This window comes from Sorex araneus, chromosome 1, assembly GCF_027595985.1.
Source record: "Sorex araneus isolate mSorAra2 chromosome 1, mSorAra2.pri, whole genome shotgun sequence".
In the NCBI taxonomy this organism is placed as follows: domain Eukaryota; kingdom Metazoa; phylum Chordata; class Mammalia; order Eulipotyphla; family Soricidae; genus Sorex; species Sorex araneus.
The window spans coordinates 246,650,494-246,677,176 of NC_073302.1; the positions used below are offsets into that span (position 1 = coordinate 246,650,494).

The following is a 26,683-nucleotide window of genomic DNA, read 5'->3' on the forward strand; positions in this document are numbered from 1 at the left end:
GGTTATTCTTGGCCCTGCACTTAGGAATTGCTTTTGGCAGTGCTCAGGGACCTACCGGATGCCGGGGTTCAAACCTGCAACAACCACATGCAAAGCAAGCACTCTACCCGCTGTACTGTCACTCAGCATGTTTTGTTTTGGTTTTGATGTATATATATATTTCACAAATGAGTGCAGTCCGTCATTGTGGGCAGTTAATTTACTGAATAGACATGTGTTCTACTTTTACAGAGACTTACTTTTCATGGTAATTTATTTAGGTATTACCAGCTGTGAGAAGTTGCTGTGTAGGCACAAGGCATGATGTATGATCACAACAGTGACTGTTCTGCAGAATTTGGGGCTTAAAAATTTTATAACGAAGAGAAGACCTCATGTAACTGGATGACACTGGTAGTACTTTTAGCATTGACAAGCTTCAGAAAATCAGTGTTTATTTTGTTAGGAAAGCTTGGAGGGGTTTGTGAAAAACTTCACATGCTGAAGGGTGTGTTCGAGGGCTCTCTGGGCGGCTCTGTCTCACCACCCTTGTTCGGTGCTCTCGAGCCGCTGTGTATGGGCTGGATGGGGATGGCTGTTGGCCCAGGACAGGCAAGGAAGAATGAGGACCAAGCTGGTTGCTGATTAGTTACTGTTTATTCAGTGTTTGTCTCTCTCATCTCACACACTCGCACTCTACCTAGCTCCTCATTCCCTGCTCTCTGGATTCTGCTCCCTCTTCACTAGTCTCTCCCCCTACTGGTCTCTCTCCACCTTGCCCTCTAGGCTACACACAGTCAGGTAGCAAAATCAACATAAGAAAGCCCTTCCTGACTGCCAGCAGGCAAAATACTCTTAAGGTGTTTTTCTCTTTTCCTCGGTCCAAAAACTCCATCAACATCTTAATACTAGTTATTTTTGTGTGGACACAGTCAGAGATACATTGAGGCTTGTAGGGAAGCTTTCCTGGCAACATTTTGCCTTAGACTCAGACTACAGTGCTCAGGCCAGATTAATCATTCCTAACCCTAGCAGGGTCCAAATCTAGTTATTACTTTTTGGATCATGACAGCATTTGTCCATGACCAAGCTCTTAACTTATAGTTAAGCATTAGGCAGTTTGGCCAGACCCATCTCGATGGTCGGGTAGCACATAACTCACCGCTTGCCCTGGATTCATCCCGTACCTCGTCAGGACCCTGCTTCCGGGGGTGCTAGGAAGTAAGGGCAGCTGAGGCTTGTGTCTAGAGAACAGATGCCCAGGAAGAAATATCATGTAGAGTCAAATGACTCCCAGGTTACAAAAGTATAGCATTCTCTACTGTCTTCCTGTGCCCATACAAAAGGACATGGCTCTGAGTAAACTATGCAGAGGACTCGAGGAGAAGAGAAAAACAAGGTTTACAAGTGAACAGAGCACAAAGAAAGAAGTTACAAATAAACACAGAGGAAAGGGAGCACTGTGGTGGGAGTAACCCAAATAAACCTAAACTACCTGAGGCTGTGTTATCCTACAGGGTTAGTTGAGCTTTTGTATGAAAGATGTTTAGTCTGTAACAGGGTTTTCTAATTTAAAGAAGAAATCTGTGGTGGCTAGTTAAGTATGACTTGAATTTTGAAATACAAACTACTTTGGCTTTATCAGGATTATTACCTGACATGATTGCCTTCATTTTTTTTCTTAGTTAAAAAATAACAGTATTTTTTTTTTTCTTTTTTGGGTCACACCTGGCGATGCACAGGGATTAACTCCTGGCTCTGCACTCAGGAATTACTCCTGGCAGTGCTTAGGGGACCATGTGGGATGCTGGGAATCAACCCAGGTCGGCTGCGTGCAAGGCAGATGCCCAACCTGCTGTGTTATCGCTCCAGCCCCCCAAAAATAACAGTATTTCTTTACTCATATTTCCAATACAGTGATGTGAAGGCGAAGTTTTTAAACACATATGTTTCCTGCTTGTCAGTTGTATTTATGACAGATAATAGCGAAGAAAACTATTATTTGATTATTCTAGCCCATAAAAACAAGCTGTAGAAATGGCCTCTACAGATAACATTTAATACATTTCTACGTATATCTTCATTTCTTGCTTGCAAAACATATACCTAGCCCTACCCTTTGAGCCATTTTCCCCGACCCCTTTTTTCTTAGGTTTAAAATCCAAAACCACATTGTGAATTCTTAGCTTCATTCTGTTACAGTTGTATTTCTCACCTCTTTGCTCCATCACTTCCAGTGTCATCCAATTATGTCAGATCTTCAAAAAGTATTGTAGTACTTGTAAGTGCCTAGTTTTAATCAGTCAGTATTGTGGCCGGGGTAAGGGGTTCTCTTGGAAGTTTCACCCTGTTTTTGTGTGTCATCTTCTTCTTCTTCTTTCAAATCACATTTAGAAGTTCCTATCAAGACTGAAGCGGATGTTCTGGTGGAGAACCAGACTCTTCATAGCAGTGCTCCTCAGAGTCCAGAGCAAGAGGTCCCACAGGCCAGGACTGTTAAGAACGTCTCAGGAACAAAGAAGGAGAGCCCAAAGAAAAGTTTTAAAAAGACAAATGCTAAGAGGAAAAGAAATTGTCCCAACTATAAAACGTTATTCGAACCGAGGACACATCACCCATACCTCCTGGAAATGGTGAGTGATTTTTCTTCTCAAGTGTTTTTTCAAATCTTCTTGTGTCACGAAGATAGAGCTTTGGGGTTGTGCGGGACAGGATGTGTGCATTCATGCATTTTAAGGCTCTTGGGGCTGTATGCTTGATGTCTCAATGCCTTTTTTGTATTGTAACCCTGTGGCTGCTTTGGTACATAGATAGATATAGCTGCTATATAAAGAAGATTAATGATTAGGATAAAATAATCCAAATTTAACTAGTGGAAAGAAAAAATACATATTGAGCTGTATTGACCTTTGGAAGTTTTATGGTAGTCACACGTACAAACTGCCCCCAGTGCCATATAGTCTCATCAATGGCCAAGACCCAGAGACTATAAAATAAAGTTCCTGGAAGAGAGCAACATAGGACGTCCTGTAACTTGTGGCCGCATTTGCAGCCATGTGACCTCTTATACTCTAGTCCACTGATGTGCCAAAAGTAGCACACATTTGTGTGGGTTTAACATACATGCTTGTAATCTCTTATACAAGGGCTTAAATGCCTCCAGGACAAAATACAACAATCTGAGTTGCCCTGGTGAAGACATCCTGGCACAGGGTCAGGAAGTTCTATCTTGTTTTAATTTTTTCCTTTGCCCTTTGTTGTGTTCCAGGCTCAGCAGGGGTCGGGAACTTTAGTTGTGGGCTCAACACACTGGGTTGTGATTTCCTGAAGATCACATGCAGCCGTGATTTGTCACTGGGGATCCTAAACAGCCAAGCCTCTGGGATTATAGAGAGCAGTGCTAGGGATAGAACTCACACTTTCACCCTTTCAAGATAGGTGCTCTACTGCTGACTTTAATGGGCCTTAAAGACCCCCTAATTTGAATTTTAAAATTGTAGCCTTTATTTATTTATTTTGACAGTGGTGGGGCTGCTCCTGTGCAGTGTTGCTGCACTGCATTGGTCCCCCAACCCCCCCTAAGCAGTACTATGCTTGATAATGTATGGGCCTGACAGACGACTCAAAGCTCAGATCAGCAGCATCATGCTGGGGGCGTCTGGGCCAGGCTATACCCTTGGTGTGGCACTAGGGTGTAAGGTTTGTACTTCAACCCTTTTATTGATCACTCTGGCCCCAAGAATTGCAAGCTTTTGAGCCTGTGTTTTCTGTTTCTTATTCCATAAGCTCTTAGAGAATACTCCAAACACGCACATTTGTACTGTCTAAAACAGCTGGTTTGATATAAATTAAAAGAAAATGTTCTTGCATTGTATTTTAACAAAGTAGTAAATTTGTTCTTCAGTGTTACTGTGTTTATATAGGGAGGACACATAATGGTTTTAGATTATGTTTCTTGGATATGTTTCATCTACCACCTAATCTTTTTATTTTATTTTATTTTATTTAGCTTTTAGCTCCGGACATCCGACATGAAAGAAATGTGATTTTGCAGTGTGTTCGGTACATCATCAAAAAAGACTTCTTTGGACTTAATACTAATTCTGTGAAAACTAAGGATGCATTGGTGCCTGATGTTTCAGCACATGAAACTGAAGCAGTGTAATATAGTAATGTCTTCAAGTTGGCGGAGGAAAAGCTTTAAAAAAAAAATAATGGATTAGGAATTAAATAGTAAACCTCAGAAGATATGATGTTGAATTTTAAAGTCTGTCCTATGCAAATAAATATGACTAGTTTTTAAGAATATGTTATCTGGATCATAGGATATTTGCTGGCAGAATTTTTTTATTTGTATTTATTTATTTGTACTGCTGTTATCTGGAAAGTATGCTTTGGTGCCGTATGGAAAATTCTAGTTTAATGACTATGGGGCTGGAGAGAATATAGCAGGTAAGGAACTTGCCTTGAACTTGGCTGACTTGGTTTAGTCCCGGAGCACAGAACCAGGAGTAAGCTCTCAAGCACTGCCAAGAGTGGCCCAAAAGCAAAAAAAAAAAAAAAAAAAAATTCATCTGAGGACGCTGTGTATTGGGGAGAGAAATGTAATCATTTTGTTTTAATGAAGAGAGCCATTCTAAATAGCACAGACCCCTACCTGGCAAGAGGATACAGTGTTTTAAAAAATGATCTAGATCATATATGATCAAGAGGTCTTAAAATTTTCTACATTTATTCCAAAGCATGTATTGAAATTCACCTTTTGGCATTATGATACTTAAATACTGGACGTAGAAATATTAATACAATAGGGTCAGGGATGTGATTTAGTGGTAGATCACATACCTTGAATGTCTGAGGCCCTGGGTTCAATTCCTGACATGGCAAATAAAAATAATGATAATATTTCACTTCTTGAAGTATTAATGTAGGTGTGGCCTCTGTACATGCCACACCTACATTAATTTAGTTGAATTGCTTCTCGGGGCATGGCTTAAAAATGAACTTTTTTATTTTCCTGTGAAAAGTTATGTATAATACTTGATAAAGTTCAAGTACTGATTTTTTTTTTTTAATTGAATCACTGTGAGATGCACATCTACAAAGTTGTTCATGATTGGATTTCAGTCATACAATGTTCCAATACCTGTCCTTCACCAGTGCACATTTCCCACTACCAGTGTCCCCAGTTTCCCTCCCACCACCACCTCCCACACCTACCTCTGGCACATTCTCTCTCTCTCTCTCTGGCACATTCTCTCTCTCTCTCTCCCTCTCTCTCTCTCTCTCTCTCTCTCTCTCTCTCTCTCCTCCCTCCCTCTCCCTCTCCCCCTCTCTTACCCTCTTTCCTGTCTCTCTTCCCCGCCCCCCCACACTCTCTCTCCCTCTCTCCCTCACTTCCCAACAACCATCCTTTGTGGTACAGAACCTGAGGTAATCATATATATCTGTTTACCTCCTTCGAGTACTGATTTTTATAACAGGCAGTAGTAAATTAGTGCTGATTCTTTATTTTTTACAATTAAATAAAAAATTCCTCCTTTAAAGAGCATAATGGAGCCCTTTATAGATAAATAAAAGCTACTGAAATTGTTTCGCTTTCCTGTTAACACCTGAGATTTTAATTTTATGCTCTTGTCACTTATGCTTATGCTAAGAACTCGAGCTTTTATCGCTGTGGTATAGAGCTAAAAGGGAGCTATGTTTTTAAGAAGTTTGTTGTACTCGAAACATTAATTTTCGCTGACACTGTGATTGTTGAAGTCTGTGACTTGCCTGTAAGAAGGATGGGCGTGGCTCTCAGGGCGGACTCTGTTCCTATGGGGAAGATCCTTTCTAGAAGGCTGGAACTCCTGACCAGCACCACTGTTCTATCACAGACCTGGGAGGTGAGTGTTGCCCAGTCTTGTAGTCATTTAAAACACTTTCAATTATGATTTTCTGTGTTCCACCGATGAGGCCTGTATTGGAAAACTACCTGTCCAGTACGTTAATTTGGTTCCTGAAATACTGCCGTGTGCCCACATGGCACTGTTGTGTAGGAATTAAAGATATAAGAGTGAATCATGTCTTGCCTGATGTCAAGAACTCAGATTATTTCTTATACTTTTCAAAGAGGTAACTCTAAGTTCAATTCATTTCATCAGGTTGATGTAACCAATCTTAGACTCTGAGTTGGTTTTCTAAAACGGTTTAGTTTGCAGTTTTATTCCATAGACTTATACACATGTAAATCGAAGATTCTTACTGTTTTCACTATTGGACTATTTGATCTCCAGAGATGGTAATAAGCACCACTATGTAAGGTGTATTGTACAGTTTTATTTTTAATATTTCTTGTTTTTTAATAAATGCATTAGTAAAAATGTTTTTTTGCTGCTGCCTTTGCTGTTTGAGTCTTTAGATGTGGTGACTCGTTTGTTTGTACAATTTAACTAAATAGCTTTTATATTTAACCTAGGAACTATTTAATAAGTGTGTTCAGAATTCCCAAGCAGATAGAATGAAGCCTTTATGTTTTCTAATTTAGAGAATGCATGAATTATTTTTAAAATATTCATTGAGTTTAGGGAGGGTTGCCTGTCTGAGCTTATACAAAGGTTTTTGTATTTAGCTTATTATTCAAACTTCTACATTCTTACCTTATTTTTCATTTAGTAGATTTATTTCTGAGATGTAAAAGTATTATATGAATATTGGTATCATGCCTTTTATAACTCACATACCCTTTTTTGTCCTTGATACTTTATACATTGACTTGTGTTTCCCCCACTTAATGTGGCCAAAACAGCTTTTGACGGTTCAAGCTAAGATACCTGGGGATTTAATCCATTTGTGTTAATTGAAACTGTTGGGGTATTTAGGTTATGCCTGCACCTTATTTTCTATACCTTGCTTTTGTTTATATCAGCATTTCATTTTCTTGAGCATTGTTTTTTCTTCATTTTCCTTCTTGCTTTTTCTTCACAAGCCTATTGTCCTTCCTTGGTGAATACACACTCTGATCAAGAGTTCAGTGGTGTCTATACCTCTAATCTCCCGCTAAAGTCGAGGCCTCCACCTTCTTTACCTTTTTTTATCGACTTCTCTTGGTGTGATGATGTGGCTTTGTTTTGGAGTACTCTGCACTGTTTCCTGTGTGTCTGCGTGTGCTTCGACAGTCACTTAGACTACTGTTGGATTTACTGTTTCCTTTACACTGCTTTTCTTGCACCCCGGATTAGGGTTTCCTCAAATTTGTTTTTCTCTCCAGCCTGTCTTCAAGTAGTCAAATGCTCAATCCTCCATTTGAAATTTTTTAAATTGAGTTTGGGGTGTTAGGTTAAAAACCATTCCTGTCAGGCCTAGAAGTAGGGCATTTACTTTGCACATGAGCAATCCGGGTTCAATTCCTGCTATTCCATATGGTCCTCTGAGCAGGCTGGGAATAATTTCTGAGTGTAGAAATCAGAAGTAAACCCTGAGCGTTGCTGGGTTTGGCCCCAAAACTAAACAAAATATATTTCAGAGTTCTGAAGCTATCAACAGAATTTTTTCTAACATCCGGTATTACTAATTAGAAGTCAGACATCAATCACATTATTTCTTTTCGTTAGTAGTTAAAAGAATGAGCAGGTGCTTGTTTGTGAAAAATAGTCTGGTTTTTATTTTGTTTATGCTTAGAGTCGTAAAATTGTACCATTATGTGTGTGGGTATGTGGGATATTTGTGTTTCATTATGCTCGTCCTGTGGTCCTTCCACACTGAAGAATCACACCATTCTTGAAGTAAGGCAGCTCCTCCCTTTTTCCTTTCTCCTTCCAGCCTCCCTCCCTTCCCACACTGTCTGAGAACCTTGACCAATGCCTCCTCATTCCTCATTACCAACCCCCCTCCCCCGTGCCCCTCCCACCACCCTGCAGTCCTGCCCGTCATCCCCATTTCTGTGATCCAGGGCCAAGGGTTTGCCTTCATTTGATACATGCCACAGATAAGTTAGAGCATCTGGTATTTGTCTTCCCTCTGGCTGACTTCACTAACACAACACCTTCCAGGTCCATCCAGGTTGCATTGAACTTCATGATTCCATAAACTAAGGACAATTTATAAATTGATTTTTTTTAAATGGTATTTTCTATTCCTTAAGTTACTTCTGTTGTGCCTTGTAACTCTAAGCTGCCACACTGGGAAAACTATATTTGGATATATTTTAAGACTCAGCCCATTTGTTATATTTATCATAGATCTCATCCTTGTTTCCCTTAAAACCTAGACTTTTAAATTCTGAAATGCACAATATATTTTTATTTCAATGTGGAAAATGGTATTGCCAGCAAAAAAGCTGCTTCCCAGTGATCGGGCACAGGGAAAGCTCTCTACTTGTAATCTAGACCAGGGAAGTTTTTCTTCTTATGGTTTGATTTGGGGGACATAGTTTGTTTAGGGCCAGAGTATGGATCCCAGGACCTTGCACACTGAGTCCCCTCTCCTGAGCTTCAGTGAGCACCACAGCTGGTTTGATAGTTTTCTTTTCTTTTCTTTTTTCTTTTCTTTTTTTTTTTTACCTGCTACACCCCCGTCTTTGAACCAGTGTTTGAAAGCTTCCTTACAGCAGTGATTTTACTGATCCACTGGATGGAAATGGACTGGATGGTCCCTGGAGAGGAGAATCTGCCTGAACTGGGGAAGCAAGCTTCAGAGGGCCGACGTGCTCCAGAGCAATCTCCCTTTGGCCTCTGGGAAGTGGCAAAGGGAATAGAAGATCGGTGAAAGTGAATAAATGGAGTCAGAGTGAAGACAGATACACCAAGTGTACAGAGAAGAGAAGACGCCAAACTGAGTTGTGTTCTTCACGGCTGTGGCGTAGACCCTGCCCTTCCATGCAGTGCTTCCCGCAGAGCCCCGCTGTGGCTAAACTGGCACGCTTTCGGGGGCCTTCTCATAAGAGATCAACAAACGTCTTCTGCTGATCTTTTTCAGTTGATTCAAATCCATCTTTGTCCACACCCACATCTTCACTTCAGGACTGACCGTGGGCTCTGTGAATACTTTTGCCTTTCTGTGAACAGCAGTCTTATCTCTGGTCGTGAGCAGGGAGTGTGTTTCTTGGGCCCTGCACTTAGTATCTGTTTGACTCATTACTATTTAGGGTTGGTTTTGGAGCCATCCCTGTGCCTGGTAGTACACAGAGACTGCTCCCAGCTCAGTGCTCAGATGACTTATGGCGGTGCTTGGGGCCAGGTGTTGGTGAGCAAACCCAGACTGATTTCACCAGTTTCTTATAAATGTCTTTCTGGTCATTTAATCCAAGATATGACTAATCCTTATGACAGGCATTCAGTCTCTTCTTAATTTGTTTTTTAAGAAGAAATGACAACAGAATTGTGCTCTTTATGAGAATTAATTTTATATAAAATAGGGTTGTTTTGTTCTATCCTTTGTTTTCATATTCCTCAGAGAAAATACAGCCTGGTTTGTATTTTCAGCCTTAAAAAAAAATATCTAGGGGCTGGAGTGATAGCACAGCGGGTAGGGCGTTTGCCTTGCACGCGGCCGACCTGGGTTCGATCCCCAGCATCCCATATGGTCCCCTGAGCACCGCCAGGAGTGATTCCTGAGTGCAGAGCCAGGAGTAACCCCTGTGCATCGCCAGGTGTGACCCAAAAAGCAAAAAAAAAAAAAAAAAAAAAAAAAATATCTAAGCTGCTCATATAGGTTTGTCTTAAATAGAAAAAAATCTACGTATAATGCTTTGCAAATTTTTCACTTTCTCAAATGGATATGTTATGAATATTTGTGTTTGTGTATAATTGTGTGTCTGCATGTATATATGCATATTTGCTTTCTCTTATCAGATCATTTCCCTATGGAGAAATTTGTTTCCAGTGTTTTCTAATATTATGCTACTATAATGAACACTACTGAATAAACAGAAGCATTATCTAAACCTGTGAACAAAAGGCTGAGGATCCAGTGGCCTTTATAAGGCTATGCCGAATTGCTTTTTTTTTCCTTTTTGGGTAAAACCTAGTGATGCTCGGGGGTTACTCCTGGCTCTGCACGTAGGAATTACTCCTAACGGTGCTTGGGGGACTATATAAAATGCCAGGGATTGAGCCTGGGTTGAACCAAGGTAAACGCCCTACCCACTATACTATCGCTCTGGCCCTCCAAATTACATTCTTGTCTAAAATGTTTTAAAACTATCACAGCTTGAAATGAAAATAGATTATCCCATGCCCTTACAAATCTCTCCCTAGAGTTGTGGTTCTCAAAGCCTACCTCTCGGGAGTTCAAGATTTTTGATTTCTGTGAAATCAAAAAGCTATTACCTCATTCTAGGAGATGTTTGCCTTTTTCGGTTGGAAGAGTGCACAGTGGAGTTTTCCCAAAACTGCATCCTCACCACCTTGACAGCTCAGGAGCCATTGGCTTTTCTAAAATTTTTACAGGATAAAGATGAACTGTGAGTTTGCAGAGGTAACTCAGGCTGTTCTCAGTCCTTATATGGTCCCCTTACTATTTTAACAGAGATAATCTCTAAATTCTGTCATTATTGTCAGTAGTTTTTTTGAAATCCCAATATTTGCCATTTCAAATGATGCTACTCCCTAATAATTTTTTACTGGAAAATGACTTAAGAAAAAAGTCAACATATAAATGAGTTTTTAAATGAATCAATATGTTATTTTCCTTTAGTTTCTAGGGATGTGAATAGTAAGAGTTAACTCACATAAACAGAACTTTCGGGTGAACCCCAGCCATTTTTTGTTTTTAATCACACCCAGGGGTGCTCATGAATTACTGCTCCTGGCTGTGCCAGGTTTATCACGTGGGACACAAGGGATTGAATCTGGGTCAGCTGCATGCAAAGCAGACTGACTCTCTCTCCAGGTTCTCCTCACCTCACCCCAGTTGTTTTTAAGGAGTGTGGAGGAGTCTAGACAAATCGCTGACCCACCTGTTGCATGATCATCCCCCTCCTTGGGCTTTGAGATTGACTAGAGTCGCTTTCTGTAAAGCCTGACATTCACTTTTACAATACTGAGAACCTACGGAGGACTTATTTTTTAAATTTGTTAATTTTTTTCTACTGGAAAATGTGTTAGTTTGTCAACCGTGACAGCCATTTTAACATCAGTTTTGCAGTCTTATTCTAGCATTTTTTTTAACTACCCTTTGTCCATATAATATCTGTTATTGATTTGTGTGTAATATGTCATTTGCAACTTTTTTGAAAATTATTCTTTGACAAGTATGTAAGAATTTATTTTCCTTCTTAGCAAAGTGTTGCAAATCTTTTTAACTGGGTTTGTTGATGCATATTTTGTGTAAGAATTACCCAGCTCTTAGTTGTTCTGGTTTAGGCACCACACACAGTAGTGCTCAGAGCTTACTCCTGGCTCTGTTCTCAAGTATCACTCCTAGCGGGGTTCAGGGGACCATAAGTGATACCCAAGATTTAACCAGCGTTGATCATGTGCAAGGCAAGCACCTTAACTCCTTGTTTTTAAAATAAGGTAAACATTTTCCCAGAGTTGCTCTGGGTTTACCCTTCAGGTTGCGAAGGGAGATGTGTGACTGGACAGTAGAGTTTGGTGCCCGGCTTCCCTTCAGAATGCCCCCAGCTTTGTGTGTTGACCCCATCAGCAGCCTCCAGACCAGAACAGCAGTAAGTAAAGGAGCCCCCAGTGCTGAAACTTGCAGAACTTGTTGGTTCTATTAAGATAGAACCCACCATGGAGCCATTCGAAGCAGTGCTCCATGCTGGTGTCTGGTCTGCCCTTTGGGTCACACCCCTGATCTCTCTGTATCCACTGTTTTTCCTTTCATGACTTGGATTTTGTGCCATTCCCAAATAATAGATACTATTTCCTCCTTCTAGTCCTTTTGTGCTTTTATGTTTTGACCGTTAGTCTCTTTGTTATGTGTAGGGATCTTCCTTCCTTCCTTCCTTCCTTCCTTCCTTCCTTCCTTCCTTCCTTCCTTCCTTCCTTCCTTCCTTCCTTCCTTCCTTCCTTCCTTCCTTCCTTCCTTCCTTCCTTCCTTCCTTTCTCTCTCCTTCCTTCCTTCCTTCCTTCCTTCCTTCCTTCCTTCCTTCCTTCCTTCCTTCCTTCCTTCCTTCCTTCCTTCCTTCCTTCCTTCTTTCCTTCCTTCCTTCCTTCCTTCCTTCCTTCCTTCCTTCCTCCCTCCCTCCCTCCCTCCCTCCCTCCCTTCCTTCCTTCCTCGCAGCCAACCTGGGTTCAGTTCCTCTGTCTCTCTCGGAGAGCCCGGCAAGCTACAGGAGTATCCTGCCCACATGGCAGAGCCTGGCCAGCTACCTGTGGCGTATTCAGTATGCCAAAATCAGTAACAAGTCTCACAGTGGAGATGTTACTGGTGCCCATTCGAGCAAATCAATGATTTGCAACGGGACAACAGTGCTACAACAGTGCTACAGTGCTATTGCTATTATGAATGTTATGAGAGGTTGAGCGGCCGCGAAAGCAGCCACATGCTTCTGAAATTCTAAAATTGTAAGTGGTTGAGGTCCAGAGACATCTCTGTAGGGAACTAATCCATTTTGAGATTCATTTGGGAGTTCTGGATCAAGGCCATTGATGCAGTGAGATGGCACCCAGAGGCGATTTGTGGGGTGACAGCCAGGACCCCAAGCTGGTGGGAAGATGGGAAGGGATGCCTGTCTGCTGCCGCCATGTAGTCTGGAGTCTTAGTCCCTGAACCCACATACTTGGGTGTTTCTTCTGGAAGCTTTGTGGCCACCAGGGTTTCATCTGGAGTGGACGGAGAGGGCACACCCACCCCATCTGAGGTGCCCTGGTAGAATTAACTCCATACGGGGTCGGAGAGATCTCAGGTGAGCTGCTGTCTTCCGGGATTCACTGCTGTGTCTCTTTTCCACTTGCTTAACTACTGAAGCTGCTTCCTTGTTTTTGGTGATGGCAGCAGCTACTTAATGGATTTTGGTTTTGCACAATCAAAGCTTGTTGACCTTAACCACTAAATTGAAGATAACCAATAATTGAAGCCTCTTTTGCTCTTCACTGTAAGTGTAGCCTTCTTATATCTTACATCTTGTTTGAGAGTTGAGACATGTAGAATCTTCTATGATAGGCATGCCGATATTTACAGATGTGCTGCATAAGACACAATATAAAAGAACTCTATATTGGGAAAATGCTTGAGAACACTTTGAAAGTAAATCTAGGATAACTTTTCTTGCATCTAGGAGTGTTTTCTGGGTTTTGTTTTTGACTTAATATTGTCTCAGTTCCTCCCATATTTATATGTTTACTTAAAACAGTGCTTAGTCATAACAGAAAATATATTTCCTTGCAGAAACAAAAAAAAAATGTTTCCTGTTGGGGACATACTTGTATGACAAGACTGGATATTTGCCTTTTGGATATTTGGAAACTTAGAGACATTTCCAAGAACAGTTTAAGAACATGATAAAAATATGGCTAAAAGTTGATCTGATATTTTGTGTAAGAATTACCCAGCTCTTAGTTGTTCTGGTTTAGGCACCACACACAGTAGTGCTCAGAGCTTACTCCTGGCTCTGTTCTCAAGTATCACTCCTAGCGGGGTTCAGGGGACCATAAGTGATACCCAAGATTTAACCAGCGTTGATCATGTGCAAGGCAAGCACCTTAACTCCTTGTTTTTAAAATACAAGGAGTTAAGGTGTATTTAATTAGCTATGATAGGGGGCAAGTTCTCTTTTTTTGGAGTGAACTTTAGTCGATGGACTTCAGTTCCAATGGAAAGTTTGCAGTGGGAAGATGTTTGCTTTTCAGGACGACTTGGAGGCAGGACTCAGGAGTTGTGCAGACTGACCCACAGCCCCATTCTCAGCCCTGGTTGCTGGGGATTTGGGCCCATTGCCTTTCAGCCTGGGTGCTTGGTCGAGCGCTCAGCCCCACTCCTCACCAGGCTTCTCGACAAGCAAAATTTGCACTTCTTCATGTCTGCAATATTCTTCCCTTTTCCTTCATGTCCTGTTGTTGCTTCTGTAAATTTAAATCTGCGTGCTTCATCGCTTCCTTGGGAAAACCTTCCTCACCTCCCTGAGTAGGTCAGGTGCTCCATTGCGGGGTACCCTGCACACCGCATACCTGCCCTTGGTGCCTCCGCAGCAGCAGGATAACACTCTGTGTGATGATCTTCCCCTGGATTCTGTGCCTGGAACTTCTGTTATCAACTTAGTCTGTTGTGCTCCAGCTGTTAGCACTGTGCCTGGCATAGAGCTGTCAAATAAATAGAATCTCATTATCCCAAATAGTGATGAGGTCATAGAGTCATTCAGAAATTGGCTGTGTGCCTACCTGTGAGTCTCTAGAAGGCACTCAATATTCTAATAAGTAAATCCCCGTTTAGCACAAGTGTCCTTGTTGGTTTGTGTTATCTGCTAAGATCCCTGGCAGTATGATCAAGTGTTGAATGCTCCTGTGTATATCATCTGCGGTGATCTTATATTTGACAGTGGCTTAGGTATTAATGTACTGATACTTAGGGCATTACCTTTTCTGAGATTCTAAAAGACTATGTACTGTGAAGATAAAACCAGCAGAAATGAGTAATGAGAAGAAAGGCCAGGGGCTGGAGCAATAGCACAGCTGGTAGGTCATTTGCCTTGCACGGGGCCGACCCTGATTTGATTCCCAGCATCCCATATGGTCCCCCGAGCACCACCAGCAGAAAGCAAGTTGATGCTCAGACTACTAGCGATCTTACCGGTTTCTGGGATTGGGTATAGATACAACAAGGAGTGTAAGGTAATTTCCAACTATTTGCAGGTATAACTGCCTTCCCAGTAGAATAAAATCTCATGATGGGTGACAGCTGGAGAATGCACTCAGGTAGTAAAGGATGGTTTATTTATCCACCTAAGACTGTGTAGTATAGGTGTGTACTATATTTAATGACATTCAAAGAAGAAAAAGATCAGCAGCCGTAACTTAGAAAATTAGGCTTCAGAGAGACAAAATGGTACTAAATAAGAAAAGAGGATCTGGCCCAAAGAACTGTCCCAGATCCCGTAGATTGCTTGTGTGAAAATGTAAGCAACTCAGTTATCCAGTTAATCATAATTCTTGCTCTCTGTCTACATTTCTGTTTAAGCTTCAGATGAATTTTGGGAGACCTTTCTTGCAAATATTTGTCCTGTCCTGGACCACCTTTGGGCTATATGAGAATCCTTGAGAAGGGAGTCTCTGGAACATGGAGATGCCACGCTTACCAGAGCTTCAGGTTCCTAAGGTCGGGAGTCTTTCACAACCCACTGCATGTGCACTGTCACCTTAATGTCTTGGGACATGGCTTGAGGAGCCCGTGCAAAGCTAGCCTTCTGGCTGTCTCTATGGCCATGAGCAGGAAAGTCCTTTGTCTCTGTCCAGGCGTTTGTGTCTTTCAGCAGTCAGGAAACTGGCAGGCTAGCCTGTGGTCCTGCTGGCCAGATGTCTCTGTCCTTGGGGCAGTGACATGTGCTTCAGATTGGCTGAGATTTGCTGACAGTCAATTCTGAGTCTACTGAACTTAGAACTGCTCTCTGATTTTGGACCATGAATTAGTCAAAGACTGAAAGAGAGCAAACAGCACCTCTGTTCTTAAGGAATGGTTAACACCAAACCGGGCTGAAATTGGGTTTGATCATTAGAGTCCTGTCAGGAGACAGAAACCACTACAGATCTTTTAGCAAAGAACTAAATGGGGCAAATTATCAGCAAGGGAAGAGAACGGCGAAGAGGAGACCCTGGGGTGTCACAGAGGTAGGAATGATCAGAGGTAGCTGTCACCCCCGTAGCTTGAGAAATGAAAGCCAGGGTCATCTTCCCCTCACATTTCCCCAATAAAAAGGGAGAAAATCTGAGATTTTTTAGAACTTGGGAGCTCAGAGCAAAGCCCTACAAACCAGCTCCGAACTCTGGGCTGGAGGAGATGCTCTGTCTGGTCCTGGCTTCTCAGAAACTTCGTGGAGAGGCTGTAGGCTGGCACTCTGGCCTTTGGAGGCTGGAGACGGGTTGGCGGCTGGTTCTCTGAGCAGGGGGAGGGACTGTGTCTGGAAGTAGTAGAAGCAAGGGCTACTGCCAGAATGGAGGAGTGTGGGGTGACTGTGGCCAAACTTAAGGAAAGATTTCTACACACTACACAGTAGAATGTTACTATTTGGTATGGTTTGGCAGGTTATTTGGGGGCCATGGGAATACCATCACCATTACTTTATGTGAAAAAAATTAACATTCCCAGACCTTGAAAACAACTGACCAAACCATAGGATAGAGTAAATCTATTTCCTCTCTTGGTAGCATGGACAAGCTTTCTTTTTTTGGTGGGTGTGGGCAAAACCATATGGATGCAGCAAAAGCATTCCCATATAACCCAGTTAGATGTGCTCATTGGCATCTATTAAGTTGCATACAATTTTATGCTTTTGTAGAGCTTGTGAAAATCCCCACATGAGCCTCAAACCTGGTAAGGATTGAGATCGTTTAAGAGAGAGAACACCACAAATAGTTCCTATGATCGTACCTACAATTTGTGGTTCACAAGATTTCAGAATATGAGCTGATTTATAAGCTTAGAAGCATGGTACAGATAAGAGCTGCTATTTATTATTTGTCTCCTCTCTGGTCTTTGACCAAGTTCTAGGGAGATGGTGGATTTCTGTATTCAAGGGAGGCTTTCAGAAGAGATAAAGAGATTAGAGTGCAAAAGTTCAGAACTTATTAAATTAACAGCATGGTTTCACACTCTTAAGATTTGGTGTTTAGCACTGGGGAGATGACTCAAAGAGCTTAAATTCATGCTTCTCATGCCAAAGCCCTGAAATTGATCCCTGATACCACATGGCATCCCAGCACTGCTGAAAGTACCCGCATCATAGGACCATGGTCCAGTAACATCAGCCGATACCCCCCAAAAAAGGAACAACAAAAAAGATTTGGTGTTTACAAATAGTTGTCCTCCTGGCCATTCTTTTCAAAGCCAGGATTTGAATCCAGTTGAGGAAGACAAAGATCTTGAGAGTAGTCATTGTTTTAAAATAGCAGTGACTAGCTCTGGTCATAGAAGTATTTGAAAGGTTTATAAGGGCTGTATGTTGTTTCAAGATTGCCTATTTTAATTGTAGTTTAATTTAATGGAAATTATTTACACTCTGGCATAAGAATTTAGACAAGCACATTCCACATCCGGCTTTCTCAGGGATAAGTGAGGAGTGGAACTGTGTCTCCGGAGAGGCATTGTCATGTTGGCAGGCCCTTCTGTCAGCTTTTATTATCTATACCCACTTGGTCCTGTCATTCAGACTGGGGATGCAGAAGGCCTTGTTTCCATATGACTTTAGTTTTGTTTGTGTTGCTTTGTTTTCTCTTGTTTGTGTTGTTTTGGGAGGCCACACCCAGGGGTGTTCAGGGCTTACTCCTGGCTCTGCTCAGGGATCACTCTTGCAGTGCTTGGGGGAAAGCCAGCCTTCTGTAAATTAGACTCATAGGAAATCAGGCAGCTTTCTCTCCTAACTGCCCAGGAAACCAAGGAATAGCTCCTGTGACCAAAAACTCCACCCATAGTGAAGACTCTATTTGGGGTTGGAGGGGGGGGGCAGTTTGGGCCATATCTAGTGATGCTTTACTCCTGGCTCTGGGTTTACTCCTGGCTCTGCGCTCAGGAATCACTCTTAACCGTGCTTAGGGGACCTTATGGGGTGCCAGTGGCCATTTGCACTCTACCTACTATGCTGTCACCCAGGCCCCCAACTTCTCTTCCAAGTAAGGACCCCTCAAGAGAAGGAACCAATCACACAATCACAATTTCTTCTAGTTATTCCATCTTTAGCCTTCTCGTGCCAATAGTCACATAGGTTTTAGTTGGGATTTTTGACTTCTCTTTTGTAGGATGCTAATTGGAAGGTCTGAAAAGTGACATGACCCAGTTTTTTTTCAAGAAGTGTCTAGGGCTGCAGTGTTGAGAGTTGGTTGTGGGCAGGAGTGAGACCATATCAGTAATATAGAGGAGACATAGTATTGGCTTGACCCAGAGAAATGGGTGAAAAATGATCAAATTTGGTGTTTGATCATTTTCAAGAAAGAGTCCATGTTATTTCCTGAGAGACTGGTTGAAGAGTGAGAAGAAAGAAGGAAGTCAAACACTTGCCATAACTATGCTGCTGGACCCACATGAGGCTGTTTCACTCGGGGCACCCCAGAGGGGGGGCGTGAGAGCCCTGCCCTCCCCAAGGGACCCAGCCCCAGTAGCCAAAAATCTCCAGAACCCAACTGCCACCCTGCTCCTGGATGCTCTCCACACACTCGACTGAGCCTCACCCTCGAGTGAACCTATTCCTGGACACTGCATACCACACACCCTACCCATACTCCAAGAGTACTGCACCATATTAGATGGGGTTCAAAGTAAGAGGCAATCATTCTTAGAGGGATTTTTTTTTTTTTACAGATCATCATCATCATCTCATTGATTGTTGATTTTCTCGAGCTGTCTCAGTAATGTCTCCATTCGTTCTAGCCCTGAGATTTTAGAAGCCTCTCTTTACTCGTCCTTCCCAACGGTGTTGCATTGGAGGCTCTTCCAGGGTCAGGGAATGAGACCCATCATTGTTACTGATTTTGGCATATGAATACGCCACGGGGAGCTTGCCAGGCTCTCCCATGCGGGCAGGAAACTTGGTAGCTTGCCAGGTTCTCCGAGAGGGAGAACAAGGCTATAAGAGTCTCTTGCCCCCGAGCCTGGCTGTCTTCACTGGGGCCCCTCGAAGGGGGTAGGTTGAGTTTCCCTCCCCACCCCGAGCAGAGCCCCGGCAGCTGAAGACCTCTGGAACCCAGCCACAGCCATGCTCAAGGCCTCTCTCCACATGTTTGGACGTTCGGAGAAGCCCCTTACATGAAGGAACCAGCAGAGGAATCCAGGTGTGCGGGACCCGGGGCTGAGATCTCCAAGCCTGCTCAGATCGAGACTGGGCCTCTTCTGCCCAGATCCCCCATTTTCCAGTAGCTAGGTGATCACACCCAGAAACTTCCCCTGGTGCCATTTAATTCTGTCAATGGCCAACATCCATAGACTATAAAACCAAGTTATTGATTTTAGAATTTTTAAAAAGTCATTCCTTAAACTATAAATATCTTCAAAACAATAACTGCATTTTTGTTGCATGAATCAAGGTGTCTAATTATAAGAAATTAAGAGAAGGGTACACCTATGAAAGGTCCAACTGCTGTATATGTATCTATTTGAGGAGACTAATAGCTCTGATGGCAGTATCATTATTACTCTGAATCACAACCTAGGTTCAAAGAAAGTACTTATCAACATGAAAGGTAAACTTTAGCTAACCTTTTTAAAGTTTTTTGTTTGGTTTTTGTCTTAGGGTCACACTTGAAAATTGGGAGCAAATCTTTTTGCCTTACACTTCTGTTATTTTGTTCTGAGTTCAAACAGCTTTGTGACACCACAATATATAAAACATGAAAATATGGCTGCTCTGGTGGAAGAGTGGAGGGACCCTAATGAGCCCTGAACATTCAGCTTATTTGGTATCTTACTTGACACCTAATTCAGGGTTCCTAACACTTTGTAAGCTTCTGCTGTAAATCTAAATTTCCTATTTAAGTTTTACTGAGACCCATAATCTTCTCTCACCATTTTTTGGGGGGTGAGTGGGCCCACATCTGTGGTGCTCAAGAGGTACTACTCTTCAAGGTATATATGTATAAAAGCATACAAGGCTCAACTTCTAACAACATGTTAGTGATCTCTATAGAAAGGTTTAAAGGTCCCTGGGTGGAATACAACAATCCTCACCCTCTTTCCTCTAAGAATATTTTTTGTAGCATTTTCAGTGGTTTTTCATAACAAAGAATACAAAATGTATTATTTCATTCTGCTTTGGGGCAGGGATGGGGGTTCAGGATAGAAACACCCGAAATATAGTGGTGGGAAGCTGGAATGGTGGTGGGATTGGTGTTTGAATATTCAATGTAATGAAATATTGTAAACTACTTTATAAAATTAAAAAAAAAGTCAAAGGTGAAAACAGGATTGGGGTTGAGGCACTTGGGAGAAGGGAACTTCCATTAATGTGCATGGGAAAGATGGTGCAGCAGAGTGGGACAGGTTTAAGGCAAAGTTTATTTGTGGTTAAAACATTAGGGGCTTGGGGGCAGCCAAGGACTATTCTCAAGCATCACTCCTGGCAGTGCTTGGGACCATATGTGCTACCAGTATCAAACCAGGCTCAGCATGCAAGACAAATGCCTTAACCTCAGTTGTTCTGTCTCCCTAGCCTCAAGAGCTTAGTTTTAAACATATGGAGCTTGATGTATCATTAATCATCATGTACAGGTGTCACATAGGTTGTAACTTCAGAAGGATAGACTGCTCCTGAATTTTCCATGAATTTTCGTGCCTAGTTTGACTGCATGAATCAATCAACCAACAGAGGAACAAACTCTGTTGTTTTCTAAATGGCGTTAGGAGAAAAGATAGGCTATTTCTAATGCTAGCATGGGTTGGGAGAGGGAAAACAGTAACGTATTTGGGGACAATCATGAAGGACAATTGTGTAATGGGTGACTGAGGAAGAAGAGAACATTGGTGTCTTCTTTGTCTCAAGGTTAGTATCTATGAGTCTTGGGAGGTGAAATGTTTATTGGGAGAGACTTGGATATAGTACAGTGGTTAGAGCACTTGGCTAGCATGAACATGACCTGGGTTTGGTCTCCCAACAACCCCTGGGGGAATCAGGAAGTCCCTGACCCCACAGGCCTGAGCAGGTTTCACCCTCAGGCTCCAGCAGGCTTTGGCTCCTGAGCAGCTTAGCAGGCCTCTCCCAAAGAGAAATATTGTTTTCATTGGCTTTAAGAACAGTCATAATGACAATTCCCTCTCCCCTGGAGATGCTGTCAGACCTCGGGTTAATATATTGCCATTGTGGGTGAGGCATTATCTGTACTTATCATCAATGACAGTCCCCTAGTTTATACAATATGTATAATAGTAGAGACAGTCTGATAATTTTAGCTTAGATTCCAGAGACAAAAATGACAGGCTTTGAATTTCTGATTCTACAACTTATCAATGTTAAGACTCCCACCATACTCTGTGTTTCATTCTTTTATCTGTATAAATGGTCAGAACTTTAGTGCCTGTCTCACTGAGTCACTGTGAGGATGAAATCAATATATTAAGAGGTTTAGAATTTTCTGGCGCAGTGGATTCTACATGTGATAGTTATTATAGCAAATACTGTCAGCTATGTGCTGGGTGCTGCGATGAACATTGAATCTGACATAATCCCTGGCCGCGGACTCACTGATAGTAATTGAGATGGATTATCTCACAGGGAAGGAGGGAAATGGGTTCCGAAAGCTCACTCAACTCTGGACTGCTGATGGGCAGTTCTGAAATGAACAATGAGCCAAAAATATCCCCCCCCCCCATTTTAATCAAGGTAACGGGGTTTATGACAGTTCTCGTGTTATTGTTTAGTACTTGCAATGGGACTTCCCCTCCACCACTAGTAAACCTGCCTGTCTGTCCCGCGGTCCCTTACCCCCTATATGAACTTACTTCTTATTGTTGTCGTTTATTGTGTGTTTTTTTTTTTTTTCTGGCTCACACTCACCTTTGCTCAGGGCTTACTCCTGGCTCTACACTCAGGAATCACTCCTGGCAGGGCTCAAGAGACCATATGTAGTTCCAGGATCAAACCTGGTTCTGTTGCATGTAGGATAAATGCCCTACTCTCTGTATATTGCTCTGGCACTAATGAACTTTAAGACGGGAAAGAATTAGATCTTTTTCCCTTAAGGTGAAAATGAAAACTATATACAGTGAAGGACAGGATTGTTAATTGATAATTCTTCTGAGATGTATTCATTACTGAATAAATGAATAAAGCAATCACTTAAATATTTGCTGAGTATTGCTGATGTGTCAGAGGAGTCCTTCAATACTCATTCACTTTTACCTGGATGAGGAATAATTCCTTATGTAACTGGCATATTTGAGGGGAAAGTTAGCTTTTTATCAGAGGGTTTCCAAAGAAAGATATTTCAGGAACTTAATTCATTCAGTAAATAATCATGGGTGCTGAGTACTGAGCCAGAATCTAGAAACACAAGAGAGTAAGACCCCCGGTTCAATCATCAGGTGGTCGTCTACCCTGCAGAGACACACAGGGGAGTCCATCCATACTCCCAAACTAAGCACTTAACCCAGTTTCGAATAAAGTTGGGCTGTGTTCCCTGAGTCATCGGACGGGTAGGAGCTGCCAGATTCAAGGTAGAGGAGCAGAAGGACAGAGTTCTATGATTTAAACAAGCCCCATGGAAGCCGTCATCCCAGAAGCCTTCTGAGCTCAGAGCCAGTTTTTAGAAACTGGACCTAGTGTTAGTCCACGAAGATGAACTTATCTCAAGTGGTCAGCAGAGGCAAATGCTGTTACCCCAAAATGTTTTGAAGTTCACAGTATAGCAGGCTGGGTCTGTGCTGGCCAGAGCTCTCCCTGGGAGAGTGGGATTCAATGGGCACTTATTTTCAATGCCCTTAGCCAGGGGGACAGTTGGGCCCGTTGAAATGGAAACCATCTACCCCCTACATGAGTGGCAGCCAGGGCCCTGACTCACAGCCATCGCTTTGGCTAATGTGGATGCCCAGCAAGTACAATATGTTTGGGGCTTTTTTCCAGTGTCAAAGAGTGGATGAAGTGGGAACGTTGCCCAGTGAGAATCAGCCTCAGATGCCTGGGAACAGGAATAGCTGTTCCTTGTGTCAACAAGAGGCTTTTTTATGTGTGTGTGGTGGAACTAAAGAAATGCAGCTCACTTACTGGTTTGGCTAAACTTCAAAATTCTGTGCCCCCTTCCCCCCCACCTCTTCCCAGGAACATTTTGTCCATGTTGGTGGCTAAAAGGTGACGGCTTTCACATAGAAGTACAGCAGGAATTATTTAAGTGATATAAAAGGAAGAAGTACTCGGAGAATGATTGAATGCAGGGTGGGATTCCAGTGTAGGGGCTGGGGTGAGGATTATAAGAATCCATTTGGGTTTAGGTGCTGTCCTAGGAAATAGCTGAAATGCCTCATTTTTTTTTTTTTTTCTTTTGAGATCTGTGCTTTGGGATTCAGAAGGAAAGAAGAACCTGAGGCAGCATCAGGGGCCTTGGGTGGGTGAGATGAGAGAAGAAAGGTGAGGGCAGCCCAGAGAGAGATGTGCAGGATTGTGGCAGTGGTGGGGTGGGGGGGTGAGGAAAGTGGAGTGATTTGGAATGAAGCCTCTTTAAGAGGAGTCTCGGGGAGCAGCTTCCTGGAGGAGGGCTAGGCTGTGAAAAACCATGAAGGCTAGGACTGAAAAAGTTAGACTTTCCTCAACAGGCAACCAGAAACCATTTTTTCCCCTAGGTTCCGGAGCCTGGTGTCCTGCTGCAGTGACAGGACATGGCGGTAGAGAGAAGACTCATGGATGGACGTGAGCGTCAGCATTTCCCAAGCTCTGGGAATACTCCGATAGGGTGGCTGGAGAGAGGGGGAATGCTTATAAAAATTCACATCTCTGGGGTCAGAGAGTCCAACGGGTAGTGCTCTTGCCTTGCACACAGCTGGTACCACATAGAGTCCCCGAAGTCCCACAGGGAGTGATCCCTGAGTGCTGAGCCCGGAATAAGCCCTGAGCACTGCTGGGTATGACCTGAAAACAAATAAACAAGAAGATCCAGACCCCCCTCCCCCCAAATCTGCCCCCAGTTGTTTTCCTCTGGAAGATCTGGGGGAGATGGGTAACATAGCCACTAGTAGTTTTTCCCACCAGACTGTGGGACTACACTGGGGATACCTGGCTGGGCCCCTGAGAACATGTGTAAGGGACTGCAAGAGGGAAGCCTGTGTGAAGGACAATAGCTGCAAAGAACCACTGAGAATGTTAGCGCTGTGACACTCTCTCGGGCTCAGGAGACAAGGATGCCAACCCGGCCTGGCAGGGAGAAGACATTTTCTGTGCCCTTTCTTTCTGGTCTGATCTACATCCAAGGTGTGTGTGTTGTGGGGGTGTATGGGTGTGGGAGAAGGGTCGCCAATGCAAGGCAAGTGCTCTGCGGAGGAGCTCTTACCCAGCCCCCTGTTCCCATCCTGAAGGGCTCGAAGCCTGGAGAATCAAAAAGAAACGAAAAGTGGATGGAGGAGAAGAGAAGCGGTTCACAGGCATGAGAAGGGGATCACTATCCCGCACAGCAGACCCTGGCCCACCAAAGTTCCCAGCAGGAAAGCCCAGGGTGCTGGCCACTGGTCTCTGTCCCCTGGCATCACTGAGGACAGTGGGGGGCATGGGGTAGGGACGTCATGTTAGCTGGAAAGACTCCCATGAGTCCTTACCACCCTGCCCTTGAAATTCATGCCTGAGCTGGAACTTGAGCAAGAGTGATTGATAAGGATAAGGAAGATTGAGTGGTTGAGCAGTAGTTTTCTCTACCCACTTAAGATGATCTTCGGGATTCCATACTGTTGAAATTTTTTATTTTATTTTATTTATTTATTTTTTAATTATTTTATTGATTCACCATGTGGAAAGTTACAAAGCTTTCAGGTTAAAGTCTCAGTTATACAATGCTCAAATACCCATCGATACTGTTGAAATTTTATGTAGTGGCAAGAATAGAAAACAAACCAATTTCAGGTTGGGGATAGCAAAAGATAAAAGATGTGCTTTGGTCATGTCCTAAGTAAAGATGGTACCTATTTAACGTATGGATTATATATTGGGCACCTATCTTTGGAGCAGGTAAAGTATATTAAAAAAATAATAATAACAACTACCAATCGGAATAGTTGAAAGTGAACTTGGGCTCCCAAGATGAGAACCGCAGTCATGGGGTAGGGTATCCGGTAGCTGAAGTTTGTTTTGGAGAGTTTTTCTTTAGTGTCCCAAAGCAGATGTCCTCCAAACAGGCGGCAGCGGGTTTCGCTGATTAAAATGAAAACAAAGAAACTGTTCATCATCGGAGCTGACAGTTCAGGGAGAACCACCCAAGATGTAGATCAAAGGCGCCCAGAAATAGGAAGGTGCCTAATACAGATCTGCAGCCAGTGCCTCTCGTGTTGGATTCGATTAGCTACTCAGCGCAATACATTTTTTAAAATTTCATTTTGCTGATGAAAGTCACCCCGGAAGCCCGAGCCAGCCCTGTCCATGCCAGGCGAGTGAGGACCCGGGGGAGCCTCGGGCAGGTGGGGAGCCCCGAGCACGTGGGGCGGGTTCACGAGAACCAGAACCAGCGTGTGGACCGGGCGCCCCGGGCCGGCTACGCGCCACCTGCGCGTCTGCTTGGTTGACGCCGCCGCGAGGACCATCGTCCCCCCGCTCCCGCACGCGCTCCCCGGAGTAACCGATTCTTTGTCCTTAGCTAAAGCCAACAGCCGACGGCCCCCGCCGAGGGATGCAGCTCGGCCGGGACTGGGGTCCGAGGGCCGCGGGGAAGGGCCCTGGGCCAGGGCTTCCCCCCCGCGCTCGCGGCTGCACCGTCGCCCACTCGCAGGGACACACACACCCACGCCTGGGTGCAGGCGCGGCGCCCGCGGGTGCGTCCACGGGTCGCCAACGTCTTGAGAACGTTGTGCCCTCAAGAGGCTCAGACTCAGAAAACAGAAAAGTTGACCGGAAAGTGCAAGAGAAAGAAGCTCCCTGGCCAGGGGAGGAAACTTGGTATCAGGATTAAGTATGGCTCCTTTTGTGGGGATTTTGCAGGAAAACTGGATCTTTGTGTTACTTCTCCAAGAGCCTCAGAGGATTCCCATTTGTTTCCCAGAGGTGCCTTGTTAGTTTAGGGTCCATTTGTGTTGCAAAGACAAGATGAACATCTTGCATTCCCACTTAGGCCTGTGGGGACTGTCCAGTTAAGGCCTTTTACGTGTTAGACTTCAACAAATGCCTAATTATTGCCCCACTGTCTCTTGGTCTCCTGTGCGCCCGAGGTCTGGGAAAGAATTTATGGTCATGGGAAATTGTAAACTTCTCCAGGTTCAGAGACGGGCCCAGAAATTTTGCAGGGAAGTTTACGCTGCAGACGGGGACAGCTAAAATAGAACTGGCAGAAAGGGGGCTTCCTCGCTCACTGCGATGGGCCATTAAGTCAGCAGAACCTGGAAGGTTTCAGCCTTGCAAGCGACCCTCACGCCGCTTGGAGTTTTATGCATGAGAAAGGAAATTTCTGGGGCCGCGGGGAAAGGCGTTACCCGGGCCAGGGTCGGAGGCGCTCGGAGTGACGGCCCGGCTGCCGGTGCATACATAGCTCGGTCGGAGGCCAGGGGCTGCGGCGCCAACCCCATTGTGGCCTCCGCCTGGCTGTCCCCCGAGTCCACCCGACACTTCTTCCTTACTCCGAAGTAAGGAAAAACCCGATCCTTTTCGTGCTCGTGCAGGTATTCCTGGGACGCGATGAGACTAAAGGGCGCAAAACAGTTCTGAAGCTGCTTCGGGGTCGGAAGCTGGCGTCTCAAGATCCGAGGAAGAAGAGGGTGTGTGCAGAAGGGAGCGGCCAGGAATCTCTACTCGGAAAAAGGAAGGAGAGAGGGGAAAAGGCGCGTAGGACCGAAGGGGTTAAACAGCGGCCATTGCGCAGGCGCAGAAGCGGACCTGATGCCGGAAGGCGAACCGGGCGGCGCGGGCGGAAGCCAATGCAAAGGACTCAATTAGCCTAGACTTGCATCTGCTTTCGTCGTC

At 43.8% G+C, this 26,683-nt stretch overlaps 1 protein-coding gene across 1 annotated transcript in view; it reads left to right on the plus strand.

The window, feature by feature from the left end:
• Positions 1 to 6,348, plus strand: part of NUFIP1 (nuclear FMR1 interacting protein 1) — a 35,039-nt gene extending 28,691 nt beyond the window's left edge. Inside the window, exons 9-10 of the mRNA XM_004604665.2 lie at positions 2,374 to 2,612; positions 3,989 to 6,348. Of these exons, the coding sequence (XP_004604722.2) occupies positions 2,374 to 2,612; positions 3,989 to 4,144 (395 nt within the window). The 3' untranslated portion in view covers positions 4,145 to 6,348. The remainder of the gene's footprint in view (positions 1 to 2,373; positions 2,613 to 3,988) is intronic.
• Positions 6,349 to 26,683: the final 20,335 nt, after the last annotated feature.